The sequence below is a fragment of the Saccopteryx bilineata genome, chromosome 3, assembly GCF_036850765.1.
Source record: "Saccopteryx bilineata isolate mSacBil1 chromosome 3, mSacBil1_pri_phased_curated, whole genome shotgun sequence".
NCBI classification, from domain to species: Eukaryota; Metazoa; Chordata; class Mammalia; order Chiroptera; family Emballonuridae; genus Saccopteryx; species Saccopteryx bilineata.
The window spans coordinates 224,957,460-224,975,392 of record NC_089492.1 but is presented as its reverse complement, the minus strand read 5'-3'; the positions used below and the strand labels follow the sequence as shown (position 1 = coordinate 224,975,392).

The following is a 17,933-nucleotide window of genomic DNA, read 5'->3' as shown; positions in this document are numbered from 1 at the left end:
TCTACAATACATGTCGTATGAAGAGTAAAGGAATTAGATTTGATTATTTTGGAAGAATTTTGAAAAATTTAAAATAATGTAACAAAAAGAAGAGTGGTCTTGCACTTTTGCTTCAGGAAACTAGTTTAGAATTAATGGGTAAAAGTTAGAAAAATGCAGAATTCATCTCAACATTAAGACAAGCTTTCCAACAACAGTGCTGTCCAGTGTGTTTTAAGTTGTTAAGAAAATAATATTTTTACCCATAACTATAAGTATATAAGTAGAGACTTCTAGAGAAAGGACTTTTTTGATGATTGGAATAATAAACTAAGTGGACTATTTTCCCTCATCTGCAAAATGTATGAGTCAATGTGTCTGTGTGCTCTGCAGTCTAGTTTTCTGGCAACTAGAACACTATTCCTGGGAATGAGCTTACTAGGAAGTCATCTGTTTTGTTTTAAAGATGTCAGTCAATCCCTTTTGGGATATCTAATATTATAGACATCATTATCTCTAAGTCATCATAATATCAGCAAGTAATTAAAAAGTAGAGAAACTTGAAATTTAACGAGTAGAAAGAAATCTAACCATCCAATTAAAAGTGTTCATAAATTTTTAAAACCTCATTAAGAACAACTCTTCATGTAGTAAGACAAATTAGGTAATATATGAAACTAAAATCAATTTTTACTGTTTACTACTATTAAGTAAAACTGTAGAGTGAAGGATAATTTATCAGTTTTAAACATAGAAAGTAAATTTGTTGTTTAAGGAAGTTTTAGAAAATTCTCTCATATACGGGTATTTAGAACATGGCACACATGAATATTTGCCTTTTTGTGTTTCATTTTAACTTCTTTCTGGGATTAATTCTTTTAGAGGAAAAAGGCCGAAAATATTCATAATAATTCAGCTAAAACAAAAGCACTGCTGGATAACGAGGACAGTGTTCAGAACACAGGGTCTCTCTCATATTCTCCCTCTTCCCAGGCAGTTCTGTCTGCCCTCCTTGTCCATGTCGCTTGACTTAAAGAAATGAACTAGTCATGGGAAAGAAAAGTTGCCAATTCCAACTGTACGTACTTTCTTTTTATATTACATGATTTTGGTATAAGGAATTTTTACTTGCAACTCATATTACTAAAAGAAGATAACACCGTATTAATTAAGAAGTAGACCTGGCTTGAAATGCTAGCTTTGCCACATCATAAGTATGTGACTTGGGCAAGCTTTTAAACCTCTCTGAATCTTCATTTTCTCATGTGGAAAAGGGGGTAATATTGGGATTGTTAGGAGGATTAACTGAGATAGCAGTCAGCATGTATTATTTGCTAATATTATCTTTATCAAAATGTATGTATATATTATACTAGGTATTTTTTGTTGGCTCGTTCTGATCCGGATCCCAAGGCTTCTGCTAGTAAAGCCTTTACTGGATTTATTGTGGAAGCAGACACCCCCGGCATACAGATTGGAAGAAAGGTAAAGTGTATATTTATCAGTACTTAAGGCCTCAAATATTATTTTAACTAAAAATTTCAAAATTACCATTTCAGTTTCATTTAATGAAAATGTTTTTATTTAACTAGAATAAAAATAAAGCTGTGTTTTGATGTTATGAGGTAAAATCATCTGTATATTGCTGGAGATCTTAAGGTGAGAATAATCATTTCGGGTCATTATTTGAAAGAATGACCATTCATGGTGCTAGTGTGTGTAGAATGGTAATAACAGCTGTGAGTGATCATGAAGCAGAAATCAAGCTTTTATTCATAAACCCTGCCCAGTAATGGAGTTTTAGATATTTCAAAAGACTTTCCCACTCTTTTTTCTTTCCTTACAGGAACCTGTCAGGTAGGATAGGTAGCATTTATGCCCATTTTATGGATTAAAACACTATGATATAAACTGTTAATGCAACACTAAGATAAAAATATGTGTCTGAAAAAGTTTGGAAATGGCCAAGAGCCTTGAATTTGGGAAGGCAAGAAAAATTTTATTTATATAAGAAAAAGTAATTTAACATTTTTGAGAAGTATTATAATCTGTGCAAAGATAATTTATCAGTAGCATTTTAGGTAGACTAAACAAGAGGGAATATGAACAGAGGGAAAGGGATGATAGGATGGGATAATCCTGGAGGAAAGGGGGGAGGGCGCTGCGGGGAGGGGAGCAAAGGAGATGTTGAGGGGAAGAGGGGGATGCATTTGGGGGGACACTAGAATCTATGTAAACACAAATTAAAATCAATAAAATAATTTATATATAAATAAGAATGCAAAACCAGTCATTAAATAGTAAATTCACAAAATTATACAGCTAAAGACCCCATGAAATTTTATGTATGATATAACCCAATTATCATTTTTTCCTCATGCTTACAAAGACCACAGAAGGATTTCTTGTTTGATGAAAATCATCCAACTCTAGAATATTTTACACTACTACTTAAATATATGAAGTAATATTATTAGTAGTAATATTAAAAATTATGTAACAGCAATAAAGGGAAAAACATGCAAATAATATTACTACTTCATAAAGTGAATTTTGTAAATTGTATAATATGAAGTCTCTGTTGGAAAATTTGCTATGGTATATCCTGAAACACATTCTCTTCAAAAAGGAAGGATAATGGCATGCATACAGGACCTCTATAAGAAGATTCACTGTACGAGCAACACCTTGGATTATAGTGGAGGGGTGTCAGCAGACTGCTTGTGGACCAAATTCAACTCGTTGCTTGTTTTTATAAATAAGGTTTTATTAGAACACAGCCAGATCCATTTATTTACCTATTTGCTAAGATAGATTACATAGACCTTGATGCTCCACAAAGCTTAAAATTTTGACTATCTGGCCTTCTTCAGAAAAGATCTGTCAACCCTAATTTAGCAGGTTAATTCCTTGATGTATTTTAATAGTTTTTACTCAGTATACTAAAATATTTATATAAAATATGGAACAAATTATCTTGTGAAGTCCCTTAGCTTTCAGATTAATTTGATGGTCTAATTTCAGCACTCACATATTAAGAACAAAATACAAAAATCTAATAACTAACAATTTTGATGGTAACAAAGTAGAGTGGCAGTATAATATATAACTTCCTTTTGTAACTCAGAACAACATATTAAAATAATTCTAACAAAATTTGCTTAAGACATGACATTAAACCAAATGCTTTAAATATATTTCAATTGTGAAATAATCAGGGTCCTATAGACCAGCCCTAACCTCATTTTTATCAATGGCTACATACTACATTATTTTATGGGTATAACATTTTATTTCCTTGTTGATAGGTATGTAAACTACTTCCAACATTTTGGTATGCAATGTTGTAATAAATATCCTGAACATACACATTTGTGTATATGTAACATTTATATAAATATTCTTAATGTATATATGAATATTATATATCATTAATATCTATATCATATTATATATAAAATACATATAATGACCTAGTGTATGTATGTTTTATATACATAGTAATATGTACTAAATGTACTTAGAATGTATATACATACATTTATACAAGTCATGATTTCTGTAGGATATAGATCTGGAAGTGAAGTTGTTGGGATAAAAGAATATCCTATTTGAAATCTTTATACATACTAAATTACCCTGCAAAAACAGATGTGTCAATTTCACCTAATAACAGTGTATAAGAATGTCTTTTTCTTCCCATTTTCCAATTCTAGTTATTTTTAAAATAAAGTATTTATCATGATATTAAAAAAAAGAATTTAAATTTAACAAAAGAAAGAGGAAAAGAAATGAAGTCATTAAAGTAGTCCTAGTGAAAGCTAACGCAGCATAATTTGTGGTTATAACTATGAGAACAGGAAGAGGAGACTCAATTTTGCAACTGTAAAAAAATTTTTGCAAAATGAATTTGTAAAAAAGAAATCTATTCATGACCACATGATGTCTCTATCTAAAGCAAAGAAGAAATTAGGGAACTTAATTGAATTACTAAAGGTTACATGAATATATTTTCTTCCTCCCAAATGAAGAAAAGTACAGATTATCTGGTCAGATATTAGACTAAGGGTGGCATTATCTGAACTGGAAAGGCCAATATGAATTGACTGAGTTATGCAAACTTCTAAACCAGTAATGTATATTTGTATAGTACTGTCTTAAAAGCCGTCAGAATCAGTCTGTTTACTGAACATTGAAACTGTGATCTAAGTGAAATGATTTACTCTGGGCTACATATTTAGAGGTACAGTTGAGCTCAGTACTAAGGTATCAAAGGAATTTCCCCAATGCAGTTTCTGACACTATATTCTATATTTTCTCTTAAGAGTAAATATTAAAGGTGGACTGTACTTTACAAATGAAAGTATAATGAGATTGTTATACAATACAAAATATAAGTACTAAGCATTAACATGCTTCCTCCAAGCAATTGGTTTGTTTTATTTATATTTTATTCATGTTTCTTTTTCAGGGATGGTTGCTAGGAAATTGAGAGCTAAATTTACGGCCATCTTAAGAAAGTGTAAAGGACCTAGCAACTTACACCTTTTTAAGTAGTAAACCCACTTCTAATTTTATCTGGTTATATCTAGTCTATTTTCTTTTTTCCCCAATTTTCTCCATTTAAAAAAGCCTCTGATTCAATAAATATTTGTTGCTGAGTTGATACTATATGCTAGGCACTATTTTAGGTATTGGGAGACTGTATGGATCAAAACAGACATAAAGCCTGCACTCTGGCAGCTTCCTGTCTAGTGAGAGAGACATAATTATATTGTCTGTAATTAAACCTTCTTATATCTTGTTTCTGAATTGGGCATTTTACAAATGTATGAAATTTGGTAATTTTCAAAATGTTTTTTGTTTTAGAAAATATATGGCTTAAGATGAGTCCACAAGGCTTTTTAGTTTTAAACATTCTGATATTTGGGATAATTCTGGGAAGCAGAGTAAAGAGTGCTTTTATAAATAGTTTTCTCATTATATCTGAGTGAGGGTCTAAGGTACTAGAGTTTATTGATTTATAAAGACAAAATAAGAGATGTTGGTTTATTTTTCTGTCAAATTATATATTATTGTTACCATATTTTCGAGCCTGGAGCAAACTATTAATATTAAAACAAGCAAATTAAAGAATTTGTTTACAGCTCTATGTTCCCATAGCCCACACTTCTCATGCTGCTTATTAAAAACAAGATTGATTTTTTTTTTCTGTAAAGAGAAAGGTCACAATGTCTTTAACCTATTCCCAAATAATTCAAATACTGCTAATAGTTATACACTCATACTCAACACAGAATTAAAGCAAATGTAGCAAAATGGTAACAGTTAGTGAATTTTGGTAAAGACTATATAGGTATTCATTATACGACTCTAACTCTTCTGTTGGTTTGAATATTTTCAAGACAAAAGGTTGAGTGAATGTAGCAGTTTTTTAAAAGTTAAATACACACTGACCACATACTTAGCATTCCGATGTATTTATCCAAGAGAAATGAAAAAAGACCTATATGTGAATGCTTATAGTAGCTTAATTTATAATTGATAGAGACTAGGGGGAGGAAGTATCCATCCACTAGTGAACGGATAATGGATATGTGGTACATCCGTATAGTAGAATACTACTCGGCAGTAAAAAAGAAATGAATTACTGACCAGCAGCACGATGAATCTCAAAAGCACTATGAAAAATGGAAACTGAGACACAGAAGTCTGAACTTATTCTACTTACATGACATTCTGGAAAAGGAAAAATTCTAGGGACAGAGATCAGATCAGTGGTTGCTTGGAGTTGGGATATAGTAAGAGAATTGATTAAAAAGGGATTCAAGAGGACTTTTAGGGGTACTGAAATCTGTATCTTAACTGTAGTGATGGTTACACATAACATTTATCAGAACTATTAGAAATGTATATGAAAACGGTGAATTTTTTTACATATAAATTCTACCTTAGTTAAGAAACCCAATTTTAAGAAACGGTTGAAAGAAAACAAATTCAACTTTTACCCAGTATGTTACTTAGCTAGCTATATTAAAGCTAATATTAAATGTCCCAAATCAGATTGTTTGCTAAATGCTTTTCCTGACATTCACATTAAAAATAAAAAATAAAAATAAATAAAAAAGATAGCCTTCAGTGCACAGTCTCCCTCCCAGAAACCTGCAGGTGCCTTTCCCTCCCCCTCCACCTCTCTTCTTCTTCCTCTGGGCACGTTTCCCTTGCTTCTCTCGTTCTCCTCCGTTCTGAGGCACCCAGGAGACTTGCAACCATGGGAGCAGTGGGTAGCGACAGCTGTTCCAGGGCTAGCCACCCGTCTCCAAGGTCCTTGTACTCTGACTTTCTTCCTCATGGCCAATAAATTCTTTCTTCACTTGCTTAAAAAAAAAAGATAGCTTTCATCTTTCTTCACTTGTTTAAAAAAAAAGATAGCTTTCAAACATATAATGAAATTTGTCTTTGTAGGTAATATATATATGTGTAAACCTTTAGACAAGTGTTGGTTTCAAAGTTTGTAAAACATTGTTTTCAATTAGGGATTGATGCTATTTTTTATATTGGTCCAGATTGTAAATACTTTAGATTTTTAGGGCTATATGGTCTCTCACAGCTACTAAATTCCACCATTGTGGCAAGAAAATAACCATAGATAATATATAAATAAGTGTAATTATATTCCAATAAAAAGTAAATTTTACAAAATAGACATTGCAGATCATAGGTTGTTGACCTTTGTTTTGTATAGTGCAGCAAGTAATAAAACAGTGGTTAAAGCAAAAGTTCATGCTAGCTCAAAAAATGTTCCTGTATATATATTGTTTTTTCTACTAGGAGTTAAATATGGGCCAGCGGTGTTCAGATACAAGAGGAATTGTCTTTGAAGATGTGAAAGTGCCTAAAGAAAATGTTTTAATTGGTGAGGGAGCTGGTTTCAAAATTGCAATGGGAGCTTTTGATAGAACTAGACCTCCAGTAAGTAATATGACTTGGTAATCTTTATAGGAGCTTATTTTTTACATTGAGTAGTTTTACTTTAACATTGTATGCTTGGAATGTATTTCCTTTTTAATATCTACTTCTTTTATTAAGGCTAGAGAGATGTGGTTTTTTATTTTTATTTTTTAGGATGTTTCAATTCTTTTGTTGCTTGCTACAGAAATTATTTTAGCAAATACAAAATTACTGAAGTTGCTGCTAGGTTTATGAAGCAGTTTAATAGTTCCTGTTGATATGTACTCATTTCCTGTTGCCTCACTCATTAGGAATATTTTCCCTAAGAAGCGTTCCTTTATTTAAACTGAAGGAATGATTTGTCTCTAGCTATGATCCTGTACCTCACAATGCCTTCCGTTAAGGTTAAATCATAAATAATATAAATTTAAATGCTGGTGTTCTTCTCCCACCCCCACCCAACAATCTCTTATTCCTTTAAACAGTAAGTTATCTTTCTGTATAATCCTAAATTTAGAATCTTAGGTAAATAACCATTATACTGTGTGTTTGAAAAGTAGCGTGAACTTTTGCTTTGTAAAATGTTACAACACTAGGTAGCAGCTGGTGCTGTGGGATTAGCACGGAGAGCTTTGGATGAAGCTACCAAGTATTCCCTGGATAGAAAAACTTTTGGAAGGCTACTTATAGAGGTAATTTTAATATGTGCTTGCTTTGCTCAAATATAAATAAAAGGTCTACTGGAAAGTTCTGTCCGTTTCTATCACAACAAGTTTCAACACATAAACACATGTTTATTTGGCTCATGTGTGCCTATTTTTATCACTTAATGTATACATACTGATGTAGCAAATTAACTAAAACAAAGTTGATTCATGTTAGTCTTATGTGTGAAGCAATAGTGTACCCATGGCTACTGATAAAGTTCATTTACGCCACTGTATTGTATACAAATTTCAACAAGGAAGAAATGCTACAGAAGCATGTAGAAATTTATTGAAAGTGGTGAAGGTACAGTTTCTGATAGGACATGCAGAAGATGGTTAGAAAAATTCAAAACAGGTGATTTTGACCTTTCTGATAAGCCACGTTCTGGGCGACCGTCTTTGATCGATGACGATGTTGTTAAGACCATGTTGGAGCAAGATCCTTTCCTGACAACATCGGAGATCACAGAAAGGCTTAATTCAGCTCAGCAAACCATTTCGGACCATATTCGGAAGATAGGATTGGTGTGGAAATATTCAAGACGGTGCCACATGAATTAAGTCAGAACAATTTGGATGATCGAGTCGTCATATGTACATCTCTGCTTGCTCGGAACAAAATCGAGCCCTTCTTGAACTGGATGATAATGGGATGAAAAGTGGATTACCTACGAAAACATCGTAAGGAAAAGGGCATATTGTGAACCCGGAAAACCTAGCCCTTCCACCTCTAAACCAAATTTGACTCTGAATAAGAGAATGTTGTGTATATGGTGGGACATTAGAGGACCAATACATTATGAGCTTTTAAAACTGAACGAAAAGCTCAATTCGGAGAAGTATTGTCAACAACTGGATAATTTAAAGACAGCAGTCCAAGAAAAGAGGCCGGCGATGTTCAATAGGAAGAACATCATACTGCATTATGATAATGCCAGGCCACATGCTGCTTTGGGGACTCATCAAAAAATTGCAGAACTAGGCTGGGAAATTCTGTTGCATCCACCATATTCCCTGGACTTAGCACCCTGTTACTATCACTTGTTTTTGTCCTTACAAAATTTTTTGAAGGGCAAAAAATTCAAAAATGAAGAAGATATCAAACAAGCACGATTCAAATTTTCGCATCAAAAGATAAAACATTTTTCAAAAATAGGATATACAAATTGCCCTCATGCTGGCAAGAAATCATTAATAATGGCAATTATATTACTTAATAAAGTTTATTGACGGTAAGAAAAATTTGTATTTTGTTTTATTCCAAAAACAGACAGAACTTTCCGGTAGACTTTTTACATTCATTTTCATCTAAATATTTGAAAACTATGTTTTAAGTATAAACTATTTCTGCTAGAAGATAATGTGATCTATCAGGATGAGTTTCAAGAATAGAATTTTTTAGCCCTGGCCAGTTGGCTCAGTGGTAGAGTGTTGGCCCAGCTTGTGGAAGTCCCAGGTTCGATTCTCAGCCAGGGCACACAGGAGAATCGCCCATCTGCTTCTACACCCTTCCCCCCTCCTTTTTCTCTATCTCTCTCTTCCCCTCCCACAGCCAAGGCTCCATTGGAGCAAAGTTGGCCTGGGCGCTGAGGATGGCTCCATGGCCTCCGCCTCAGGTGCTAGAATGGCTCCAGCTGAGACTAAGCAATGCCCCATATAGGCAGAGCATCGCCCTCTGGTGGGCATGCCATGTGGATCCCAGTCAGGCGCATATGGGAGTCTGTCTGACTGCCTCCCCACTTCTAACCAAAAAATAAAAAATACCAAAAAAAAAGGAATAAATTTTTTTTGCCCTGGCCAGGTGATTCAGTGGATAAAGCATTGTCCTGGCATATCAAGGTCACAGGTTCAGTCCCTAGACTGGGCACATACGAGAAGCAACCAGTGAGTACACAACTAAATGGAACTAAGTAGAACAACAAGTTGATGCTTCTCTCTCTCTCTCTCTCTCTCTCTCTCTCTCTGTCAGTGGAAAATTTTTTTAAAAAGACTAGATTTTCTTTAGACTCTGCCACTAACTATTGTCTGCTCAGGGAGTAAAGTTAATTAAGAAAAGGAAAAAAACATCCAGTACTTACTGAGTTTCTGTTGTATACCTGACAGCATGCCATACATATTTAAGTACGTATATTGTTTAATTCTCCCTGTGCTTGCTTACCCTTCTTTTGGTAGTACTATAATCTCCATTTAAGATTGGGAAACTTGGCCCTGGCCGGTTGGCTCAGCGGTAGAGCGTCGGCCTAGCGTGCAGAGGACCCGGGTTCGATTCCCGGCCAGGGCACACAGGAGAAGCGCCCATTTGCTTCTCCACCCCTCCGCCGCGCTTTCCTCTCTGTCTCTCTCTTCCCCTCCCGCAGCTAAGGCTCCATTGGAGCAGAGATGGCCCGGGCGCTGGGGATGGCTCTGTGGCCTCTGCCTCAGGCGCTAGAGTGGCTCTGGTCGCAATATGGCGACGCCCAGGATGGGCAGAGCGTCGCCCCTGGTGGGCGTGCTGGGTGGATCCCAGTCGGGCACATGCGGGAGTCTGTCTGACTGTCTCTCCCCGTTTCCAGCTTCAGAAAAATGAAAAAAAAAAAAAAAAAAAAAGATTGGGAAACTTGTACCTGACCAGGTGGTGGCGCAGTGGATAGAGTGTCAACTTGGGACTCTGAGGACATGGGTTCAAAACCCCAAGGTCATCGGCTTGAGTGTAGGCCCACCAATTAGAGCGTGGAGTTGCTGCTTGAGCATGGGATCATAGGCATGACCCCATACATGGTCACTATATTGAGCCCAAAGGTCTCTGGCTTGAAGAAGGAGTCACTGGCTCAGCTAGAGCCCCCTAGTCAAGGCACATAAGAGAAAGCAATCAGTGAACAACTAAAAATGCCACAACAACAAGTTGATGCTTCTCATCTCTCTCCCTTCCTGTCTCTCTCTCACTAAAAAAAAAAAAAAAGAAGAGAGAGAGATCAAATAATTTGTTCAGGATCGCAAAACTTACACATCATAGATCCAGACTCCAAGGGAATTTTTAACTCTTCAAGTATTGAAGAGATATATTATCAATATTCTTTACTTTTATAACTATAGGTTGTACAGTGAGCATCACCTATTTCTATTCCCGTGTGTTAGTGGTTCTCAAACCATCCGTGATGAAAGATCAGTTTGTTTCTTAATTTTCAATCAATTGACCATTATTTTTGTAAAATGTAAGAATGTCACAAAAATATCAAATTGTCATAAAAATTTGTAAATGTTTACTCTTAACTTTTTATACCATGAACCTATAATAGTTTATGGACTGGTTCATAGATCAAATTTGGATTAGTACTGCTCTATGTCCATTAACCTCAGTTTCATCATTTATCTCTCTATGCTGTATTTCATATAATGTTCTCAGACAGTTTTCCAGTTCTTTGATGCTGGCATAATCTGCTACTTAATCCTATCTGTTGGGTTGGGTTTTTTTAAGAAGAAAGAGAAAGACAGACAGGGAGGGACAGACAGACAGGAAAGGAGAGAGATGAGAAGCATCAATTCTTTGTTGCGGCACCTTAGTTGTTCATTGATTGCTTTCTCATATGTGCCTTGACCGGGGGGCTACAACTGAGCCAGTGACCCCTTGTTCAAGTCAGCAACGTTTGGGTTTCAAGCCAGTGACTTTTAGGCTTAAGCCAGCAACCATGGGGTCATGCATGTGATCCCACACTCAAGCCAGTGACCCCCGAGCTCACGCTGGTAAGCCTGTACTCAACCCGGTGACCTCAGGGTTTCAAACCTGGTCCTCAGCATCATAGGTGGATACACTATCCATTGCACCACTGCCTGGTCAGGCCTATCTGTTGGGTTTTTTAATGACTTTTTTTATTTATAGACTATACAGTTCTTTTTCAATTCCAACTCCTTCTTCTTTTAAAGTATCCTGGATTTTCAACATAGCTCTTTTTCTGTTTATCTCCTTAATTGTATTAATATACTTCTTTATAGTCACTTTTAGAGTTTTTTCTTTTATCTCAAGTTCTTAGGGTGTTAATCTTCTTGTCTGTTGTGTCTTCTATCTCTGTTATGGCCAATTATTTCTCTCTTAATTTTTGCTTGTAAGTTTATCTGCAGCGGATATTGTTTTTCTTCGGTACATTTTGGTAGCATCCTAGTGATTGACTTTTGTACTTTTTGTACTTTTATTGGTTACCACAGGGATTTCAAGAGCTGGGTTTTTTTCTTTTATGTTAATTTCTCCACTTGGGGAATCCCACACACAGAAGCTGTACACATTGATTCCCTACTTTAAGAAATTTATTTCTTTTTTTTTTTTTTTGAACCTCCCAGACAGAATCCTGGGCAGGAGATAAGCTTTATGGCCATCCTGCTCTCATGAGCAAAGACTTTTAGTTTCCTTTTTAGAAAGAAGCTCTTTTTCAAAGTGCTTTTTCTTTGTATTCAAGAAATCTCAATTTTATCCCCTCATCTTCTTTATGCTTAATCCAAGTCTCCTGTTCTTGTGTGTAAATTAAAACTTCAGTTACTTTCCCATTAAACCCAAATCTCAATCTGACTTTTTTCTTTCCCTGTGTCAGTTCTTCTCCATCAGGATTTAAATACCTTCTTGAAGGTACCCGATTTCTTTCTTTCCCTTGAGCTGTTTTTTTATTTTATTTTTAATTTTTTTTAATCAAGTATTTCGCCCTTTTCAGATGGCTCGGTTGGTTTAGAGCATCGTCCAGAAGCACAGATGTTGCCAATTTGATTACCAGTCAGGGCACATATAGGAACAGCTTCATGTTCCTGTCTCTCTCTCCCTCTTCCTTTCTCACTGGAATCAATCAATAATCTTTTTTAAATCAAGGATTTCTTTGTGTTTGTGGCCAAAAGGACAGTTTACATTAGCTCATTAATGTTTCCAGAACTACATTAGGAAAACATGAACCCAAGGTCACTGGCTTGAGCACAATGTCGCTGGGTTGAGCAACAGGCCCTTGCCCGGCTTGAACACCAGGGTCAAGGTACATATGAAAAGCAATCAACAAACAACTAAAGTGTATGCAAGTATGAGTTGATGCTTCTTATAAGAGACACAGCCTGACCAGGTGGTGGCGCAGTGGACCCCAAGGTCGCCAGCTTTAGCGCAGGCTCATCTGGTTTGAGCAAAAGCTCACCAGCTTGAACCCAAGGTCCCTGGCTCGAGCAAGGGGTTACTGGGTCTGCTGTAGCCCCACGGTCAAGGCACATATGAGAAATCAATCAATGAACAACTAAGGTGTCACAACAAAAAACTGATTATTGATGCTTCTCATCTCTCTCCATTCCTGTCTGTCTGTCCCTATCTATCCCTCTCTTTGACTCTGTCTCTGTAAAAAAAAAAAAAGAAAGAAAAAAAAGAAACACAGAAAGTAATAATAATAAGATAAAAGTAACAATAATATAAAATAATATAAAACATAAATAATATAAAAGTAATAATAATAATATAAATATAAGATTCAGTCCCAAAATGAGTGTTACAGGCAGAGTTACAGAAACCAAAAGGAAAGAGACTACTGTGGCTAGACACATTACAAGGAATCTGAGCTGAATTTGGAATAGAGTTTCTCAAAGCATGAGCTGAAAAGCAACTGGATGTGACTCATTGGGCGTGTTGGTTAAAACATAAATTAGGCACCACCCCAGATTTTTTTTGTTTGTTTGTTTAACAAGAAACGGGGTGGGGGGGTGGGGGGGCAGGAGTGACAGACAGGAAGGGAGAGAAATGAGAAGCATCAATTCTTCATTGCAGCACCTTAGTTATTCATTGGTTGCTTTCTAATACGTTTCTTGGCTGAAGGGCTCCAGACAAGCCAGTGACCCATTGCTCAAGCCAGCGACCTTGGACTTTAAGCCAGTAACCATGGGATCATGTCTTTGATCCCATGCTCAGGCCGGTGACTCTGAATGTAAGCCAGCAACTTCAGGGTTTCAAACGTATGTCCTCTGTGTCCCAGGCTGATGCTCTACCCACACTGCTTCACCACCTGGTCAGGCAGTACTTCTTTTAATGTATATTATTTTAAAGCATATGTTCCATTCCATTTTTATTATAGAATAATTTATATTATACAATATAAATAAAATTAAGTAATAAAATTAATTTATAATTCCATTGTCCAGAGATAATTACAGTGGATATTTTGCTCTATATTTTCTTTTTCCATGAGTATATTTTTCCAAATCTGTAACCATACTATATATTTTAATTTTTCACTTTGATATGTGGTGAACATATTTCCATTCTATAATATATTTTGGCCATATAACTTATAGAATATTTTGTATTTTTTTTTTTTTTTGTATTTTTCTGAAGCTGGAAACAGGGAGAGACAGTCAGACAGACTCCCGCATGCGCCCAACCAGGATCCACCCGGCACGCCCACCAGGGGGCGATGCTCTGCCCCTCCGGGGCGTCGCTCTGCCGCAACCAGAGCCACTCTAGTGCCTGGGGCAGAGGCCAAGGAGCCATCCCCAGCGCCTGGGCCATCCTCGCTCCAATGGAGCCTTGGCTGCGGGAGGGGAAGAGAGAGACAGAGAGGAAGGGGGGGTGGAGAAGCAAATGGGCGCTTCTCCTGTGTGCCCTGGCCGGGAATCGAACCCGGGTCCCCCGCACGCCAGGCCGACGCTCTACCGCTGAGCCAACTGGCCAGGGCCTATTTTGTATTTCTTATTGAAAGTGTTCACCTTAGGTCTCCTATTTGATTATGGACTTCTAGAAGATAAGAGGAATCTTTTTGTATTTTTCCAAAGTTAGAAGTGGAAAGGCAGTCAGACAGACTCCCGCATGCACCTGACTGGGATCCACCCAGTATGCCCACCAGGGGGCGATGCTCTGCCCATCTGGTGCCGTTGCTCCATTGTTGCTGCCGGAGCCATTCTAGCTCCTGAAGCAGAGGCCATGGAGCCATCCTCAGCACCTGGGCCAACTTTGCTCCAATGGAGCCTTGGCTGTGGGAGGGGAAGAGAGACACAGAGAGAAAGGAGAGGGGGGAGGATGGAGAAGCAGATGGGCGCTTCTCCTATGTGCCCTGACTGGGAATCGAACCTGGGACTTCCACATGCCAGGCCAATACTCTACTGCTGAGCCAACCGGCCAGGGCCAAGAGGAATCTTTTATTTGTCCTTATCATAGCACTCGCTTTCCCCAATCAGCATCTGATCCACATTATTATTCACTATATATAGCAATTTTCTTTTAAAATCTCAGCTGACACTCCAAAGGATACATACAATTTTTATGGTATTTTTGCCAAAAGTGCATAACTTCATTCCAGTTCTCAGAAAACAAACCCAAACTGAGGGACATGCTACAAAAAATAACCAGTCAGTGTTCATCAAAAATGTCAAGGTCATAAAAGACAAGGAAAGACTGAGGAATTAAACACATTGTAAAAGACGAAGAAGAAATAACAACTAAATTTAATTGGAATTATATTTAGGATTCTTGAACAGAAAAAAGACATTAGTGGAAACTTGACCAAATTTGAATGAAATTTATAGTTAAGTTGGTAATATTATACCAGTGGTAATGTCCTACTGTTTAAGTATACTATGGTTGTATAATATGTTAACATTGGAGGAAGCAGAGTGTAACTTTTTAAGTCTTATTTTTCAAAAATTCCAGGAGAAAAAATTTAAATTAGCCAATAAATATTCTTTTGTGTGTGTGTGTGTGTGTGTGTGTGTGTGTGTGTTTGTGTCAGATATTCTTAAACTTTTTCTTTTTAATTTTAGCACCAAGCAGTATCATTTTTGCTGGCTGAAATGGCAATGAAGGTTGAATTAGCTAGATTAGCCTACCAGAGAGCAGCTTGGGAGGTTGATTCTGGTCGTCGAAATACCTATTATGCGTCTATTGCAAAGGCCTTTGCTGGAGATATTGCAAATCAGATAGCTACTGATGCTGTGCAGATTTTTGGAGGCAATGGATTCAATACAGAATATCCTGTAGAAAAACTAATGAGAGATGCCAAGATCTACCAGGTAAGAATAAATATAATTTTTGTTGCTTTTAGGGAACAGTATTTGTACAGGACCGTAAATTTTGATCATTTAGGGATTTTATGCCACTAGTAATATACTGCTCACAAAAATTAGGGGATATTTTATTGCTTCATATTCATTTTTGAAATATCCGCTAATTTTTGTGAGCAGTATAAATGACATCATAAATGGTTGTAAGCCAAAGTTTTTGAACTAATTAACACAAGTAAGAACGTTACCTTTAAGTATATGCCTTAAGAGAGAGTAAGTTAACAAAGTAAGTGGTATAGATGTGTACATGGGTCTGAATCAGGCTTCTTTGAGTCTTGACATCCTAACTAATCATAACTCATCATTTGCTCTCCTGAAAGTATGTATATCATTAAAATTAAATTATTTTATTTTGAATCTTGCCTGGCAACTGTTGAATTGATTAAAACCATAATTAGGAGTAAAAAACCCATCATGAAGAGACAAATACAGATGATTGTTTTCTAAATTAGATTGGTAGTTAGCAAAACTTAGAGATAGGAATAATTTAGTAAATTAGATAAAAATGTGCATGTTCTCCACATGTAGCTTAAGTAATTATAACCCATGTCCCTCAGTATCTCCTCCATTGCTTCCTTCTACCCCCTGGAAATTATTTGACAAATGTAGTCATTCGAAATTTAGAAGAAGAATCTTAGGTTGATAGAATGACAAGGAAATTTTGACATCATGCAGCCTCTCAATTTAGATATGAAAAAACTGAGGATGAGATTTGTACCTTATCCAAAGTTACAGGTTTATCTGGTGATACTCTCCCTCTCCTGCAGCCTATAATTATTATAATTATTACTATCCATTTAACTTTCTCTGCTATCTGAGAAAATGAAGTATAACAAGTTGCTAGGATTAATAGTTCAAACTAGAGCCTTTCCAGTGATGGCTCAGTGGATTGAGTGTCAACTGGGACACTGAGGTCCCAATTTAAAACCACCAAGGTCACCGGCTTGAGCACAAGCTTACCCAGCTTGAGCGCAGGTTTACCAGCTCAACCCCAAAGGTTGCTGGATTGAAGTTCAAGGTTGGTGGCTTGAGCCCAAGTTCACAGGCTTGAGCAAGGTGTCACTGGCTCAACTGGAGCCACCCAGTCAAAGCACGTATAAGAAGCAATCAATGAACAACTAAAGTAATGCAACTATATGCTGATGCTTCTCATCTCTCTCCCTTTCTCTGTCTCTCTCAAAAATATGTTCAAACTGGAAGTGAGGGTTGGCTACTAGGAAATGAACAAAACATCCTTCCAGCATCGTTCTCTTTAGCAACTCTGTTCTTTAGGAAGAGAAAAAATCAGTAGGAACAGAAAATAAGAAAACAATAATAAAAGACAAAAGGAAAAAAGAAAAAAAGAGTAGAAATAGAAAATGACTAAAAGGGACAACTAGCTAAAAAGCAGTTCAGAAAAGTTGGAGAAATATTTTAGCAACATTAAACTTTAGATTCCCCAAACTTTTTGAAATGTTAATATTTGATTTTTAAAGAGTTCTCCAAAGTTTTGGTAAATCACTTTTTATAATAACTTTAATCTTTATAGAATTACATATTTTTATGGGTTTTACAAAATCAGGTTTGGGTATCACTTACAGACCTTATTTATAGTTTAAGTTGGATATTACAATAGAGCGTACATGACTTTCCAAAATATTGAGTAAATTGAAGTATTTGTCTACTGAAGATATATAACCTACATATATATTTTTTCTTTGTAGATTTATGAAGGTACAGCACAAATTCAAAGGCTTATTATAGCCCGTGAACACATTGGCAAGTATAAAAATTAACAAGATCGCTGTGGAAACATAATTAATTGTTGACTAAAAAGAACATAATTCACTAAGCTACAGAAAAAAGAGATTTAAGAGTTTTCCAAGTGAAAATCTTACAATGAGTATTCTTAACTAAATATGCAACTGATTCTAATAGTAGTTTTGCCTTTGTTTAACTTTATGACTTGCTTTTCCTCAAATAAATTTGGTTTCATTAAAATTATGTGTTGTCTTCAGTACCATTGTACTTGAATTATATTAACCTTGAAAAATGTTTGTTTTGTTATGTTGACCTCTTAAAATTAAAATACCAAATTTCTTGGAATTTCAGTATTTTTCCAATGACAGAAAGTGGGTTTATAAAAGTATTCAGGATGTTATAAAATTCACATTGAGAAAATATTGTAGGAATTGGATACCATCAAATAGCTTGTCAGTGACTTTGTATAGACAGTGATATTTTATTAGAGGAGTTTGTTTTCCTTCAATTTGGAAC

General features: G+C 36.0%; 1 protein-coding gene across 1 annotated transcript in view; it reads left to right on the top strand.

Moving 5' to 3' along the window:
• ACADM (acyl-CoA dehydrogenase medium chain) overlaps positions 1-17,660 on the top strand; it is a 42,891-nt gene extending 25,231 nt beyond the window's left edge. The window contains exons 8-12 of the mRNA XM_066268876.1: positions 1,356-1,464; positions 6,811-6,951; positions 7,527-7,622; positions 15,378-15,626; positions 17,381-17,660. Of these exons, the coding sequence (XP_066124973.1) occupies positions 1,356-1,464; positions 6,811-6,951; positions 7,527-7,622; positions 15,378-15,626; positions 17,381-17,452 (667 nt within the window). The 3' untranslated portion in view covers positions 17,453-17,660. The remainder of the gene's footprint in view (positions 1-1,355; positions 1,465-6,810; positions 6,952-7,526; positions 7,623-15,377; positions 15,627-17,380) is intronic.
• The last annotated feature ends 273 nt before the right edge of the window (positions 17,661-17,933 follow it).